This window comes from Oncorhynchus tshawytscha, linkage group LG25 (assembly GCF_018296145.1).
Source record: "Oncorhynchus tshawytscha isolate Ot180627B linkage group LG25, Otsh_v2.0, whole genome shotgun sequence".
NCBI lineage: Eukaryota > Metazoa > Chordata > Actinopteri > Salmoniformes > Salmonidae > Oncorhynchus > Oncorhynchus tshawytscha.
Window position 1 is genome coordinate 15,773,398 of NC_056453.1, and position 17,357 is coordinate 15,790,754.

General features: G+C 42.0%; 1 protein-coding gene across 2 annotated transcripts; it reads left to right on the top strand.

Annotated features, from left to right (window-relative positions):
- The first annotated feature begins 5,284 nt into the window (after window positions 1-5,284).
- Window positions 5,285-10,724, top strand: LOC112224313. 2 transcript variants are annotated; one of them, XM_024387803.2, is made up of 5 exons: window positions 5,285-5,443; window positions 8,325-8,832; window positions 9,088-9,288; window positions 9,360-9,489; window positions 9,629-10,724. In XM_024387803.2, exons 2-5 carry the CDS (start codon window positions 8,451-8,453, stop codon window positions 10,119-10,121), a joined length of 1,206 nt encoding a protein of 401 aa, XP_024243571.1. In that variant the 5' UTR covers window positions 5,285-5,443; window positions 8,325-8,450; the 3' UTR covers window positions 10,122-10,724. The 2 variants fall into 2 exon arrangements, with proteins under 2 accessions (XP_024243571.1, XP_024243572.1); XM_024387804.2 differs by having other exon boundaries at window positions 5,325-5,482.
- The last annotated feature ends 6,633 nt before the right edge of the window (window positions 10,725-17,357 follow it).

The window sequence follows — 17,357 nt, forward strand, 5'->3', positions numbered from 1 at the left end:
TATTGAGGTATCTTTACTTTTGCACAAGTATTACAATTTGGTACTTTTTCCACCTCTGAGAGAGTGGTAGAGGAAGATGGGTACAGGGTGAGGGATCCTGAGAGGATTCCTGTGAGTAGGCAGAGACTAATCAAGTGTGTTGGGAAGAATATGTGCTTTCAGTAAGGTGGGTTTCTAGGCATTCATAGCTATGGTTGTCAATTGTACTGCAGAAATGGATGGAAACTCCCAGAAAACAGAGGTTGTGGTGGCAGCGGCAGAGAAACACTTGAGATAGCAAGGTTGGGCTCACACTCCAGTACAGTAGGTGGCGGTGTATGCACATTAAATGCAATTTGCCAACACAATCCCAAAGAAATATGACTAATATCTCTGCTTCATTCAGGGTTGCCATGCCCGTGGTTTTCTGCAACTTGGGCTACTTTGAAAAATGATATCGGGGCTACTTCTAAATTGCACTGTGGCCACAATGGCATTTCTCTCAAAAAATATATATTTCACTGTGACCTGCTGCTATCAGGCAGTGAGCAGGCTGTTAGTGAGTGAGTCATTGATGGGAAGGGCCGGAGGGGGTGTGTATATGTTGAGAGCACTGGTTGGAAGAGACTGCAGCTGAGCCATGGAGAGAAAGCAGCACGCCTGCAGGTTGTGACTACTTTTTACCAGTAGGCTATTTAGATTATGGAAACCCCTACACTATATATACAAAAGTATGTGGACACCCTTACAAATGAGTGGATTCGGCTATTTCAGCCACACCCTTTGCTGACAGGTGTATAAAATCGGGCATACAGCCATGCAATCTCCATAGACAAACATTGACCATAGAATGGCATTACTGAAGAGCTCACTGACTTTCAATGTGGCACCGTCATAGGATGCCACCTTTCCAACAAGTCAGTTCATAAAATGTCAGCCCAGATAGAGCTGTCCCAGTCAACTGAAGTGCTGTTATTGTGGAGTGGAAACATCTAGGAGCAACAACAACTCAGCCGTGGAGTGGTAGGCCACACAAGCTCACGGAATGAGACCGCTGAAGCGCAAAGCGTGTAAAAAGGATCTGTCCTCGGTTGCAACACTCACGACAGAGTTCCAAACTGCCTCTGGAAGCAACGTCAGCACAATAACTGTTTGTCGGGAGCTTCATGAAATGTGTTTCTATGGCCGAGCAGCCGCACACAAGCCTAAGCTTACCATGTGCAAAGCCAAGCGTGAGTGGTGTAAAGCTTGCTGCCATTGGACTCTGGAGCAGTGGAAATGCATTATCTGAAATGGTGAATCAAGCTTCACCATCTGGCAGTCCCACGAAGGAATCTGGGTTTGGCGGATGCCAGGAGAACGCTACCTACCCGAATGCATTGTGCCAACTGTAAAGTTTGGTGGAGGAGGAATAATGGTCTGGGGCTGTTTTTCCTGGTTCGGTCTTGGCCACTTAGTTCCAGTGAAGGGAAATCTTAACGCTACAGCATACCAAATGGCATTCTAGATGATTCTGTGCTTCCAACTTTCTGGCAACAGTTTGGGGAAGGCCCTTTCCTGTGTCAGCATGACAATGCCCCTAGTTTGTCGAGATCGGTGTGGAAGAATCACATCGAACACGTTTGGGATGAATTCGAACGCCGACCTCACTAATCCTCTTGTGGCTGAATGGAAGCAAGTCCTCACAGCATCATCTAGTGTAAAGCCTTCCCAGAAGAGTGGAGGCAGTTATAGCAGCAAAGGGGGGACCAACTCCATATTAATGCCCATGATTTTGGAATGAGATGTTTGACGAGCAAGGGTTCACATACTTTTGGTCATGTAGTGTATTTCCAACCCTTTTCTCATAAAACATACTAACTCACTAGAACTAACATAAAGGCGACAAAGCACTGGAAAACGGCTTTAGGCGCACTAGAGCCTTTAAATAAATTCTCTCAGAGATGGTTTAAAGTAAACTGCATTCTAATGTCGACTTTTGTTATGGAAAACCGTATCAAGTGACGGGTTTTGAAGCATGCTGAGTTCATGGGTCTTGAGCGCTGCACGAGTGGACATTTGAAATGGAACTTATGGATCTCCCTCACATGCTTGCTTCTGTTCTGAAAAACTCCACAACGAAACTGACATTAAAAGCGGAGAATGATACATTTGCATCTGTTGGCCGTCAAGTAGACTTAATTTCTATGCCATTGTAGGCTACTGTAGCCTACCATTTGATACAATAAATGTGTTGAAATGACGATATCACTGGAGTCATTGCGAATCAATTTGTGCCACTTTTGTAGCCTACCAGGAGCTGGCAAATGGATTTAATAAATAGCTTATAGCTTCAGTTTGTTGTGGCCTTGTGTTGTTATGCAATGGCCATGTTTAGTTAATTAAATTGTAAGTTATCAATTGTGATCATGGTCACAGCTCTATTGCAAATGTATCATTCTCCATATTTAATGTCTGTTTCATTGTGGATTTTTCCCTGAAATTAGATGTTGGCCAATCAGGGGCTATAGGCTACCTGCAGCTACCTGTTGAATTGCAATTATAAACTCTGATTTTACTCAATAGCCGTATGCCTATTGAAATAAGTCAGTCGTGCAAATAGACCATCTATAACGTTTTTTAGTCTTAACATCTGGCACATATTGGGCTCCTGAGTGGCGCAGTGGTCTAAGGCACTGCATCTCAGTGCTAGAGGCATTACTACAGACCTTGGTTCTATTTCAGGCTGTATCACAACCAGCTGTGATTGGGAGTCCCATCGTGCGGCGTACAATTGTCCCAGCTTCGTCTGGGTTAGGGTTTGGCCGGGGTAGGTTGTCATTGTAAATAAGAATTTGTTCTTAACTGAATTGCCTAGTTAAATAAACATAACAAAAAGGCACAATTGGAAATTTTCTTGGAAATAGCCAAACTTCATCCAAGTGTTTCTTACACAGAGATTGAGATCCTCTATCCAATTTTCATCACTCAAACTCTCCCCTAGGATTGTTCTATAGTCATGCACATGCGCAAATGGGATTGATTTTTAAATTATAAACTGGGTCATTTAAGCCCTGAATGCTGATTGGCTGAATGCAGTGTACCAGGGGTATGACAAAATATTTAATTTTACTGTTGTAATTACTTTGGCAACCAGTTTATGTTCGCTGCAATAAGATACCTTTGGTGGTGGTATAGAGCAAATAGCGTATACCACGGCTACGGGTTGTGTCCTAAGAACAGCCCTTAGCCGTGGTATAATGGCCATATAGCACACCTCCTTGGGTCTTATTGCTTAATCATAGCAGTCAAAACAAGTTAAATCGACATCCATTGATGGAAAATGATCTGTCGAGTTTAATAAGTGCAAATGATCTTTTCTCTTGGGACATATTCTTCAACTCGCAATAATTATTATTTTGATGGATGTTTGTTTGTCAGGCCTTTATTTTAGGACAGCCTGCGGCTCTCCTCAACTCCGGGGCCTGTTTAGGTGTAAGTCACTGATGTCCAGGTTGTACTGCAGTATCCATGGGACCATGATGGTTCGTGTAAGAGCAAGTCTTATGTCAGGCCCCGGGGTGTATCTGAAGTTTTTCTAAAGGCCCAAATCTAATCCTCCTAATTTTAGATCGGTATGTAGAAGTTTCTGTGCAAATCTTTACAATGACATCAATGGAGGAGTTTGAGGAAAAGGTCTGTGGGTGAGGCAATCTTATATTAGGATCCCTACAAATGGTAGGCCTACAATAGGTGTTTATAATTTGTTTCCTGGTATTTTCTGTTCCTTTTCCCCATCTGGAAACGTCTGATCAGGACAGGATGCAGACAGTGCTCCTCTTCAATATGGCATGTCTCACATTGTACAGATAATCCTCTCTCAAAACAACGTGAGTAATCCGAGAGCCACGCTGAATAACATTATGTACAGGTTTAGTGCGTCACTCTCTCACTGGCCCTCAGTCTCATTTTTCAATGAAAGAGGGAGTTATCTCATGTTACTGGTACGATTTGCTGTTTAACATTTTTTTTTCTTGACGATAGTGCCACCTAGAGTGAGTACAGAAGAAGAGGAGAGAGAATTTGAAGAGAAAAAAGTACAGGTCGATGTGTGTATTTACAGAAACGTAAAGCTGGGCATGATTGTGCTTGCCTGGCACAATTGAATAGTCCAAAAAGTGCAAACCACAATCCTTTGCCATAATTTCCCTACTTTTCTATCTCTTCAAGCCAAAATCCAGGCCATGTCAGAGGAAGAGTTAAAGGATCTGTTGATGGATGTAAACTCAGCATGGATGTAAACTCCCTTTTTCAGGACCCTGTCTTTCAAAGACAATTCGTAAAAATAGAAATAACCTCACAGATCTTCATTGTAAAGGGTTTAAACACTGTTTCCCATGCTTGTTCAATGAACCATAAACAATTAATGAACATGCACCTGTGGAACGGTCGTTAAGACACTAACAGCTTACAGACGGTGGGCAATTAAGGTCACAGTTATGAAAACTTAGGAAACTAAAGAGGCCTTTCTACTGACTCTGAAAAACACCAAAAGAAAGATGCCCAGGGTCACTGCTCATCTGCATGAAAGTGCCTTAGGCATGCTGCAAGGAGGCATGAGGACTGCAGATGTGGCCAGGGCAATAAATTGAAAACATCCAGGTTGTTTTGCCATAAAGCCTACTAGCAGTACCTCACGTGGAGGTCCGGAAACCTGGACGGTGGCGATGGGGGCATCATGCCCAGCTGTTGTGTCAGGAGAATCAGAGACACCTACCCTGATCCTGAAGAGAAATACTTTGGGTTACAGACACCTCACTATTTTTTTTATAGCTTTATCTCAGATATACCTGTGCCTTGTTCTCTTGTAAATGTTCTGAAATTACGCATAGTGTAGCTGCTTTAAAAAAGGACAGGAGGATGGATAATGTTTCACTTCGACAATTGTCCATTCAATCCCCTTTGTTTTCCTTAAGGTATTTTGTCACGTATCTGGCTTGTTATTTTCCAATGTGCCATAATGACAGAGAAACCATGACTCTGGAACTTTGTGTATATTATATATATATAACACATTTCTGAGTTGTTTGTCATAGAACATAGAACAAAGTGTGTGCAAAAACATTACATCTCCACTATCTTTTCACAGCAAATCAGAATGAAGAAACAATGTATTGTCTGGGGTAATATTATGTTGATTGAACCGATACAAAATATCCCATTGTTCAAGCCCTCTTTCAACCGGAAATCCCACACCTTCAATTGGACTGACACTCAGCAACATCCAATGAGAAGTGTCATAGATACTTGAATGATGCGTGATGTGGCCAATAGGCGCAGGGATAAAGCCGCTTTAGCGGCAGTAGATGTAGAGCTGATTTGCAACCCGCCGAAGGAGATCTGGAGAAGAAGGAAAATGTCTCCTGTCTCACCACGCACCGTTCTAGGATCAGCTTGCTGTTAGGAAAAAGCAAAGAGCAAAGTGGTGAGTCGGAAAATCCTCACTACTTGCACTACAATGAAGGTTAGCGGCAACATTTTATTCAACCTGTTCGGAATGTGTTGTATTCTATTTAAGATCACGTCGATTAAGCCTTTCCACAGTGCCCCCACTGCGGCCTAGCCAGCCATGTTTAGGTTTCAGACAGACACAGACAATAATAATGGTTTACTTTTCACAAAACAGAATTGCGAGTGGGCTTCGTGTATAATTGCAATGGTAGCAGTTATAGTATGGACTTGTAACACTTCGGGCCCAATGTACAATCTGAGTAGTTAGCAAGGTACAGTAGCGTGTCTGATTTACAAAGGAAGTGGTTGCCCTTTCCATTTACAAGACACTAAACTAGCTTGATATCTAAGTCTGGCTAGGTTAGCGCCAAAGCAAATGCGAGGGTGACCAAAAGCTAGAGATAACACATGTGACGTCAAAACCTCAGTTATTTGCACAATGACAAAAAAAAATGCTCTTATCATAAAACCATGCCATACAGTACCTTCAGAAAGTATTCATACTCTTTGACTTTTTCCAAATTTTCTTGTGTTAAAGTGGGATTTAATTGTAATTTTACGTCAACAATCTACACAAAATACGCTGTCCAAGTGGAAGAAAAATTCTAACATTTTGTAAAAATGAGTCAATGCATGTTAGAATCACTTTTAGCAGAGATTACAGCTCCTGAGTCTTTCTGGGTAAGTCTTTAAGAGCTTACCTGGATTGTGAAACATTTAGCCCATTATTCTTTTCAAAGTTCTTCTAGCTATGTCAAATTGTTTGTTGGTCATTGCTATACAACCATGTTCAGGTCTTGCCATAGATTTTCAAGCAGATTCAAGTCAAAACTGTAACTCTGCAATTCTGGAACATTCACTGTCTTTTTGGTGAGCAACTCCGGTGTAGATTTGGCCTTATGTTTTAGGTTATTGTCCTGCTGAAAGGTGAATTCATCTCCCAGTATCTGGTGGAAAGCAGACTGAACCAGGTTTACCGCCAGGATTTTGCCTGTGCTCAGCTCCATTTCTTGTTTTATCCTGATAAACTCCCCAGTCCTTAACGATTACAAGCATAATCATAACACGATGCAGCCACCACTATGCTTGAAAATATGGAGAGTGGTACTCAGTAATGTATTGGATTTGCCCCCAATTTTCTATTGCTGTATTACTTTAGTGCCTTGTTTTAAACAGGATGCATTATTTTGAATACTTTTATTCTGTACAGGCTTCCTTGTTTTCACTCTGTCAATTAGGTTAGTATTGTGAAGTTACTACAATGTTGATCCATCCTCAGTTTTCCCCTGTCACAACCATTAAACTCTAACTGTTTTAAAGTCACAATTGCCCTCATGGTGAAATCCCTGAGCGGTTGTCTTCCTCTCCAGCAACTGAGTTAGGAAGGATGCCTGTATCTTTGTAGTGACTGGGTGTATTGATACACCATTCAAATGTGTAACTTCACCATGCTCAAAATGATATTCAATGTCTGCTTTTTTAAAAATGTATTTGTACCCATCTACCAATAGGTGCCCTTCTTTGCGAGTCATTGGAAAACCTCCCTGCCCATTGTGGTTGAATCTGTGTTTGAAATTCACTGGGTCGACTGAGAGACCTTCATAATTGTATGTGTTGGGTACAGAGATGAGGTAGTCATTCGAAACCCTGTTAAACACTATTATTGCAAACGTATGTGACTTGTTAAGCACATTTTTACTCCTGAACTTAATTAGGCTTGCCATAATGAAGGAGTTTAATACTTATTGACTCAATACTTATCCTATTTAACTATTGCTGTACATATACTATTTTTCAGATATACTACATATTCTATCCATATACTGTCTTAATTGTCCATACATCCCATCACATTTATTTATTCTCTGGACTCTGACATTGTTCATCCTAATATTTCTTAAGTATTCCATTATTTAACCTTTTAGATGTGAATTGTTAGATACTGCTGCGCTGTTGAGGCTAGGAACATATGCATTTCGCTACACCCACTGTAACATCTGCTAAATATGTGTATGTGACCAATAAAATTTGATTTGAAGAACTTTCAGCTTTTCATTTTTTATTAATTTGTAAAAATGGCAAACATAATTCCACTTTAAGGTTATGGGGTATTGTGTGTAGCCCCCCCCAAAAATACATTTTAATAAATGTTAAATTCAGGCTGTAATACAACAATATGTGGAAAAAGTCAAGGGGCACTGAAGACGGGTTAAATAATGATTTTTAAGCCTTGAGACAATTAGGAAATTGTGTATGTGTGCCATTCCGAGGGTGAATGGGCAAGACAAAAGATTGAAGTGCCTTTGAACTGGGTACGGTAGTAGGTGGCAGGTGCATTGGTTTGAGTGTATCAAGAACTGCAACGCTGCTATTTTTTTTACACTCAACAGTTTCCCGTGTGTATCAAGAATGGTCCACCACCCAAAGGACATCCAGCCAACTTGACACAACTGTAAGAAGCATTGGAGTCAATATGGGCCAGCATCCCTGAGGAACGTTTTCGTTCAGGTCCATGCACTGACGAGTTGAGGCTGTTCTGAGGGGAAAAAGGGGGTGCAACTCAATATTAGGAAGCTGTTCCTAATGTTTTGTACACAGTGTATATACCATACCCATGTAATAGGCCTACCCATTTATTATTTACCAGAATACAATCTCAAATAGAAGTCATTTAAATTGTTGAATTGGAGAGGGTGGGAAAGATGATACATATATTTTCATACTACTGGTGGCAATTATTTCTAATTGGGGAATCACAGATGTTGATTTAAATGTTTTTTATTGCAATATTGATGATGATAGTTACTCTTTAGACCACAGTGTTTGATGTCGGGTTTTCTTTCTCTGTCCTATAGACTTTACCCTAAACTGACCTTAGCAGTGTGTAAGCACAAAGTCATCCTACTCCTGACGCTGAGACAAATAAAGAAAAGTTTGGGAGAAACTCTTCGCACTCCAGTCACCCAGGAAGTAAAGAGGAAATGACATCCAAGCAGATGGAACCAAATCCCAGCCTGGCGGGGGTGGACTCCCAAGGCAACATGGTGTTTAGAGTGGTTAAACCTGTCATGGGCATCTTCCAAGTCTCCTCCGAACAGACCAACTCTGTGGGACAGGGGGCTTATCAGCAGACTATGGTCGAGGGGCTGACAGGGTTACAAGGGTTATCCAACCACTCCTCCATGGTGCTGGGGGATGGACAGGGGCAGCAGGGAATGGGGGATGTGAACCAGATTCAGATCCCGGCAGGCGACACCACCACCCAGACTCAGGCTGGTGCTCCAGACCACAACCACGTACCCCATGTTCCGTTTGCTGAGGTGTCATCTCTCCTGGACCCCAACATGAAGAGCTCCAAGGCCCGTAAGTATCACAGCCAGAGAAGGAGGGGATTAGGCCAGGGCTGCCCCTCCTACTGGAGACCTCTCATCTTGCAGGATATTCCTGTCCTACTACTCTAACACACCTGATTCTACCTATAAGCTACTCCTCGGGACCATGATTAGCTTCACTCCCAGTAGTTCTCCAGGAGGAAGGTTGGCCTTACCTGCTGTAGTATGGAATAAGCGGAAGATTCAACACAATTGTATCATTCATCTATTGTCCCTTTGGTACTAGGTAAGTACCTGATACCCTATGACGAGATCAAGCGTCGTCTGGAGGCTCCAGAGAAGATGTCTCTGCGTTCGCTAGCAGCCTACACCAGGGTCAGCCGCGGCCCGGCCAGCAAGAAAACGCTTCAGGAGTCTCTAAATATACTGGGCCTCACTCCTAGTACTACTACTGCTGTATCCTCCTCCTTCTCCAAGCTCACAGAGGGTAAGTGTGTGCGTGTTTGTGTGCGGGCATCTCTCGCGGTTTCTAGATTGTTAAAATGTTGTGTTTTCCAGGTGACACCAAAGCCCTGTGTAACGACATGAAGGACTTTGCCCATGACTACATGGACTTTGGAAACATGGCCAAGCAGCTTATACCAGAGACTAACACAGTTCAACACTGGTCAAAGGTCATAGAAACCAGGTAATACCAAACCCTCACCTACACCACACCTGGTTAGTGTGGTTACAGCACAGTGTTGTCATGAGTTGACTATGAGCTATATGTTTTCTGTACAGTGAGACAAACACTAACACACCTTTTCCCACCCCACCTGGGATAGGAGCCACCTGGAGGCGATGAGGAAGTGTTTCCGTGACCCGGTCAACAGTGCGTTGTTTGACAACGTGACTCACGGCCTGGGCCTCGGGATGCTCGACACCGCCCTAGACATGATCACCATGGTGATTGACAAACAGATTCGCATCCTGTCCGGCGCAGCTGCAACCGATCCCGTCGACACCGGTCCTCCAATGAGACGCATCCGCCGCCGCCACCGCAAGCCCCGAGATGACGGCAACGACAAACCGCTCAGGTCAGTGGGTGGGGTTAAAGGTCAAGGGAAAGGATCGGGGAAGGGCAAAGGGAGGGGCCGAGGCAGGAAGAAGGCGCAGCTGCAGGAGTCCGGAACCCCGGTTGGTATTGCCATGGATACAACCCAGCAGCAGGATCAAGAGCATCATCAGCCAGAGGACGTGGAGAGCAGTGTTCTAACACTTGTCTCCGTCGGTTACGAGACCATATCCAGTGGCCTCAACGCCACGGTACAGCTCTGAAGGTGTTTAATTGTTGAACAAACAATGCTTAACAGGAGTCAGACTTCGCTGAACATTTCCCCAATGGGGTGGCTGGGAGCAGAACAGTCTTAGTAACGTTGTGATGTGTAGACGTCACTCAGGTCTGGGCTATGGAACCCCAAACATTCAGAGGAAGACATGTAGAGGACACCGGGGGACGTTCAGGGACGTCACATCATTTTGGTTTAGTATTTTAGTTTAGTTTTTGTGCTGCAGCTGTTGCCTACTGATACACTCAATCAATGTATATGTTTATTTGTTAAGCACAGAGGTGATGATTGCAGCTTTATTAAAGTGGAAATCAATTCAAATGACAGAGAAGCGTTGATGTTGAAAAATCTACAATGTAGAAATGAGTCTCAATTCGGGTCTTTGGATAAGGCCGTTGCTTTGTTTGACCTACTCATCTGGCATTGGATAGCCCAGTTGATTTCGATCATGAGTAGACCTCTTATAGCTCTCTCCACCTCTCCATTACTGTAACATGGGGAACATATTATGCCAGTACTTAGTCAATGATTGTATGTTTATATTGAAACCTGGAGTGCTGAAATACTTGTATTAAAGCTTTAATTTTCTTAACCAAGGTAAATGTATTTATTTCTAACAGAATCAGTGTTGCAGTATGTGATCTATATCACTGAGGGAGTTTGATTAAGCTGAACCGGGGTGCACTGGGATATGGCCTGTGACGTGACCGGGCAAAAACAGTGAGGGAGAAGCACCCTTCTGAAATCTAAATAGTAATCTGTGCTGTCCCGGTCATATTGTCAACAAGGCAGCATGGTGCTTTGTTCAAAAACACGTCTTTTCCAAACAGTATATGTTTGAATTTAAAGTAGTTTTCCTTGGCAGGCAGATAGAGCATATATAGTGGGGCTAAAAAGTATTTAGTCAGCCACCAATTGTGCAAGTTCTCCCACTTAAAAAGATGAGAGAGGCCTGTAATTTTCATCATAGGTACACTTCAACTATGACAGACAAAATGAGAAAAAAATCCAGAAAATCACATTGTAGGAAATTATGGTGGAAAATAAGTATTTGGTCACCTACAAACAAGCAAGATTTCTGGCTCTCACAGACCTGTAATTCTTCTTTAAGAGGCTCCTCTGTCCTCCACTCGTTACCTGTATTAATGGCACCTGTTTGAACTTGTTATCAGTATAAAAGACACCTGTCCACAACCTCAAACAGTCACACTCCAAACTCCACTATGGCCAAGACCAAAGAGCTGTCAAAGAACACCATAAACAAAATTGTAGACCTGCACCAGGCTGGGAAGACTGAATCTGCAATAGGTAAGCAGCTTGGTTTGAAGAAATCAATTGTGGGAGCAATTATTAGGAAATGGAAGACATACAAGACCACTGATAATCTCGATCTGGGGCTCCACGCAAGATCTCACCCCATGGGGTCAAAATGATCACAAGAACGGTGAGCAAAAATCCCAGAACCACACGGGGGGACCTAGTGAATGACCTGCAGAGAGCTGTGACCAAAGTAACAAAGCCTACCATCAGTAACACACTACGCCGCCAGGGACTCAAATCCTGCAGTGCCAGACGTGTCCCCCTGCTTAAGCCAGTACATGTCCAGACCCGTCTGAAGTTTGCTAGAGAGCATTTGGATGATCCAGAAGAAGATTGGGAGGAAGATTGGGAGAATGTCATGTGGTCAGATGAAACCAAAATATAACTTTTTGGTAAAAACTTAACTCGTCGTGTTTGGAGGACAAACAATGCTGAGTTGCATCCAAAGAACACCATACCTACTGTGAAGCATGGGGGTGGAAACATCATGCTTTGGGGCTGTTTTTCTGCAAAGGCACCAGGACGACTGATCTGTGTAAAGGAAAGAATGAATGGGGCCATGTATTGTGAGATTTTGTGTGAAAACCTCCTTCCATCAGCAAAGGCATTGAAGATGAAACGTGGCTGGGTCTTTCAGCATGACAATGATCCCAAACAAACTGCCCGGGCAACGAAGGAGTGGCTTCGTAAGAAGCATTTCAAGGTCCTGGAGTGGCCTAGCCAGTCTCCAGATCTCAACCCCATAGAAAATCTTTGGAGGGAGTTGAAAGTCCGTGTTGCCCAGCAACAGCCCCAAAACATCACTGCTCTAGAGGAGATCTGCATGGAGGAATGGGCCAAAATACCAGCAACAGTGTGTGAAAACCTTGTGAAGACTGACAGAAAACGTTTGCCCTCTGTCATTGCCAACAAAGGGTATAAAACAAAGTATTGAGATAAACTTTTGTTATTGACCAAATACTTATTTTCCACCATAATTTGCAAATAAATTCATAAAAAATCCTACAATGTGATTTTCTGGATTTTTTTTCTCATTTTGTCTGTCATAGTTGAAGTGTACCTATATGATAAATTACAGGCCTCTCTCATCTTTTTAAGTAGGAGAACTTGCACAATTGGTGGCTGACTAAATACTTTTTTGCCCCACTGTATGTAATTTTCTCATGGGCAAACACTTTTGCATTAGAAAACATAGAATCTTAAGTCATTACTCCACATGCTTGACATGCGTCACTTTGTTTTGAGACTTCTCCAAGGGGCTTTAAACGCGGTTCACGCCTGGGAGGCAGGCAAGTTGGTTTTTAAAACCAATCCAGTTTTCACCTGGGCCAGCTTAAACAAATGAAAGTATTGATTGTGTACACAGATTTGCAGGTGTTACAGCAGGCACAGCGAAGTGCTTCTGTTGCTAGCTCCAACAGTGCAGCAGTCCCAACATCTTACCACTGCTACACCTGGCTATCAGCGGAGCCTTGTCTGGCTGCGAAACAGTTCATTCAGCCTCATTTACTGCCTTTTAAAACAGCTGATATGGCTGACTTGCTTAAACAAATGTGATTTCTAATGACAATGAGATGTACAAACTATGGCATAAGGAGACGATAAGAGTCAATCCGTAATTTTGATTAAGACATTAATGAGCGAGCTAGGAGGGACGTAGTCAATATAACTATTTGTTTAGCCCTTTTGAAATGTACAGCGACAGAATTCAGAACATGGGCTTTTCTTACAGTGTTCTACCTGTACACCAAGTCAGAATCATAGGATGAATAGAGGAGACAATGAAAGCTCTTACAATATTCAATGATTACATTTGTCAAAAACAGGTTACAGGCTATATGTGCACCACCAAGTCAGAACAGTAGGCAGAATTAAGAGGGGTAAATAGACCAAATTATTAGGGTGAGGCATATGGGCTTGTAACATCTTACTACATAACATACACATAGTATTACTTTCTTAGCTACAGTATACATATCTCCCTGGCATATTACATAATTTATGCATCAGCATACAAGACATTTTTGGACTCACCTTGTTGTGCTGTGCTCACTTGAACAGGAAGGTGACAAGGCGTTCCTTCCTGGGCAAATGTTGTCATCAAAGTCTGGCATTCTCTGGATTTCTGGTGCTTTCAAAACAACTGGGGCTCGGGAAAAAAAACAGGGATGAATCATGATGACGTCATTGATCTTCAGGCCGTAGCTCTAGAAAATGACCAGATTTACAATTCCGAGCTGGATGACCGTTCACTTATTTTCCCAGTCGGAGCTCGTTTATTCCCGACTTCCCAGTTGTTTTGAACTCACTGAAGTCAAGTTTTCACAGTTCTGAGTTAACAATCATGTTTCATTGACAGCATGGTCAATGTTGAATGTTTATCATTGTTAATTTGGAAAATAGCCCCTTAATCCCAGATTTGGGGCCACTCTACATTGCTTTGCAATGCTTGCAGTTAGCCACTGTCACTGATTCCTTCCAAATGACTCATTGTTGAATTTGTGATTTCCAACTTGTTGTGTAATCTTTATGGCCGATGAGCATCGATACGCTTTTTCTGTAATTTCTCTTCATTATTTGTCTTCATATGACAAGGATTGAAAATAATTTGCCAGTAGGTTTTCGACTTGATTCAATATGATAACTGCTCACTAAGATTTTGAAAGTATGATGTTGACATAATCAGTCCAATGAAAGCTACTGTACATATAACATGATTTGACGTCTTGAATGGGCACTTCTAATGTAACTCTATGGCAGCACCCAAGGGGCTAGAATTTTCTAGCTCTACCCTTAGACTTGGCAGTGACGCAGCGTCCCCATGAGTGACAGAACACTGAATCAATCACGGCGCAACGCTCCGTATTTTCTGCTGCCTTGCCCCACCACCACAGAAAGCACTGACCTAGGCTGAAACACCTGCATTTTGGAGCTGCCTTACTCAAGAAAACAAAAAGGAGACTGTGTTTGTATGTGGCTTTATTAACTCAATTATATATATATATATATATATATATATATATATATATATATATATATATATATATATATATATATATATATATATTTTTTTTTTATAACATTGTTTGCAAACTGATATGTGACACGTATTAATGCCAAAATAACACACAAAACAGGCAAGCCAAAATTTTTTGTAAAAATGTGGGGTTCAAAACCTGCCCTGAATGATAGGTCGCCACTGCACATCTCCTTCGCATAGAGTTGATCAGGCTGTTCATTGTGGCCTGTAGAATGTTGTCCCACTCCTCTTCAATGGCTGTGCGAAGTTGCTGGATATTGGCAGGAACTGGAACACGCTGTCTTACACGTTGATCCAGAGCATCCCAAACATGCTCAATGGGTGACATGTCTGGTGAGTATGCAGGCAACGGAGGAACTGGGACATTTTCAGCTTCCAGGAATTGTGTACAGATCCTTGCGACATCGGTCCGTGCATTATCATGCTGAAACAAGAGGTGATGGAGGCAGATGAATGGCAGACAATGGGCCTCAGGATCTCATCACGGTATCTCTGTGCATTCAAATTGCCATCAATAAAATGCAATTGTGTTTGTTGTCCGTAGTTTATGCCTGCCCATACCATAACCCCACTGCCACCATGGGGCACTCTGTTCACGATGTTGACATCACAAACTGCTCCCCCACACAACACCATACACGTGGTCTGAGGTTATGAGTCCGGTTGGACGTACTGCCGAATTCTCTACAATGACGTTGGAGGCGGCTTATGGTAGAGAAATGAACATTACATTCTCTGGCAACAGAGAACAAGAGAATATTTATATTCAATTGGCAGAGATATGGTTGGTTCAGTCGTTGTAGATTCAAGCCAATCACTGTGCAAAATTATTTTCGCTTTACCAATCAGAGTGCAGATTTATTTTGCCACACATCGTCAACATGGAGCCCTCAGATAACATTAGCTAATTTGCATAAATGTACTAGCTAGCGAATGAAAATGAATGCAGTGTTTATGAGTAAAGGAGTAAGTACATTTTAAAGTAACGAATTACATGTAATCTGTTACAAGTAACTGATTTAAAAAAATAATAATAATAATCTTACTGTAGGCCTAATACATGAGGTTACCAGCAAAAATAGTAATCGGATTACAGATAGAATACTTTTGAAAAACTAGATGATTACTTTTAAATTCAGAAAGGATGTTTGCGAAAATAAATGTTTTGACACCTTTCTGTTTTCTCAACGACATTCAAAGCAGCATTGAAATAAACGCGCAAATTTGTTCGGGCCTGAGGGAATCTGACCACAAGTCAAAGATCTCTATGATTTAAAATTCAAAAGGCACTTGCACGTCTGAGCTATCTCAGGTCCATAGAAACAGTTGAGTATGATGAGAAAAAATAAGAAACCTGCACACTGCTCTTGCTAGTATCACTGCTCTTTATGAAGCTTTAGGTATCCTCAACAAAGCCTTCGTCAGCGCTTTTGTGGGTGTTTATAATGTGCACCCTTATGTCGACATGACAGGAGCCAGGTGAGGCCGAAATTCAGCACTACTGGATGGACAGCCTGCCACATAGAACACAATTATTCACCCAATGACAGAGAGGTGGGGGTGTTTGTTTCACCGTAGAACATATTTACTACTTCATTTGAAACAAATAGGAGAATGGTCAAATTAGCATTATTAAGAGACCCCTTCGCCCCAAAGTGGGACTTTTGTTGCATTTGGGGAGCTAATGTCTCATTCAGGGGAGCGGAGCCCCACCTGGCTCCCCCCTAAATTTGTTAAACACTGTATAGCCACAAAACATGGTTAAAACAATCATTTGTTTTCTACTGTGTTATTGACTTGTTAATTGTTTATTCCATGTGTAACTCTGTGTTGTCTGCTCACACTGCTATGCTTTATCTTGGCCAGGTCGCAGTTGCAAATGAGAACTTGTTCTCAACTAGCCTACCTGGTTAAATAAAGCTGAAATAAAAAAATATATTAAAAAAATTGATATCATGGATGGTCAGTCATCTGAGAGTGATTACATTTCTCTAGGCCCATCCCTCAGCTTTATATATAAATAGTTAACAGCAAGTTAAGCATAGATTGTAAAGTTAGCTAGCAAGCTAACCAGCAAATTAGCTATCTACTACATTTCCACAACACAAAATGTACAATATCCCCATACACCAATACCACAGTGTATGTGTAGAGTGGGTGTGCTAGCAATGCGGTTGTGTGTGCCTGTGTGTGTGTGTCTTTTCACAGTCCATGTTGTTCGATACTATAATTTGATCTGTTTTTTAAATCAGATTTGACTGCTTCCATGAGTTAGTTGATGTGGAATAGAGTTCCATGTCGTCATGACTATGTAGTACTGTGTGTGTTCTGGACTCGGGGACTGTGAAGAGACCTCTAGTGGCATGTCATGTGGGGTATGCATGACTGTCTGAGCTGTGTGACAGTCGTTTGAAGAGACATCTCGGTGCTTTCGACATGTTAATACCTCTCACAAAGACCAGCAATGATGCAGTCAATCCTCTTCTACTTTGAGCCAAGAGAGATTGACCTGCATGTCATTGATGTTAGCTCTCCGTATACATTAAGGGCCATTTAAGGGCCACCAAGCAGTTTAGTCTACTCAACTTTCTCAATGTTCATGCAATATTTAGATCAAATCAAATTGTATTAGTCACATGTGCCGAATACCTTACAGTGAAATGCTTCCTTACGAGTCCTTAACCAACAATCAGTTTTAAAAAATACAGATAAGAATAAGGGATAAAAGTAAGAAGTAATTAAAGAGCAGCAGTGAAATAACAATAGCGAGACAATATACAGAGGGGTACCGATACAGAGTCAATGTGCAGGGGCACCGGTTAGTTGAGGTAGTATGTACAGTATCATTTATTTTATTAAAACACA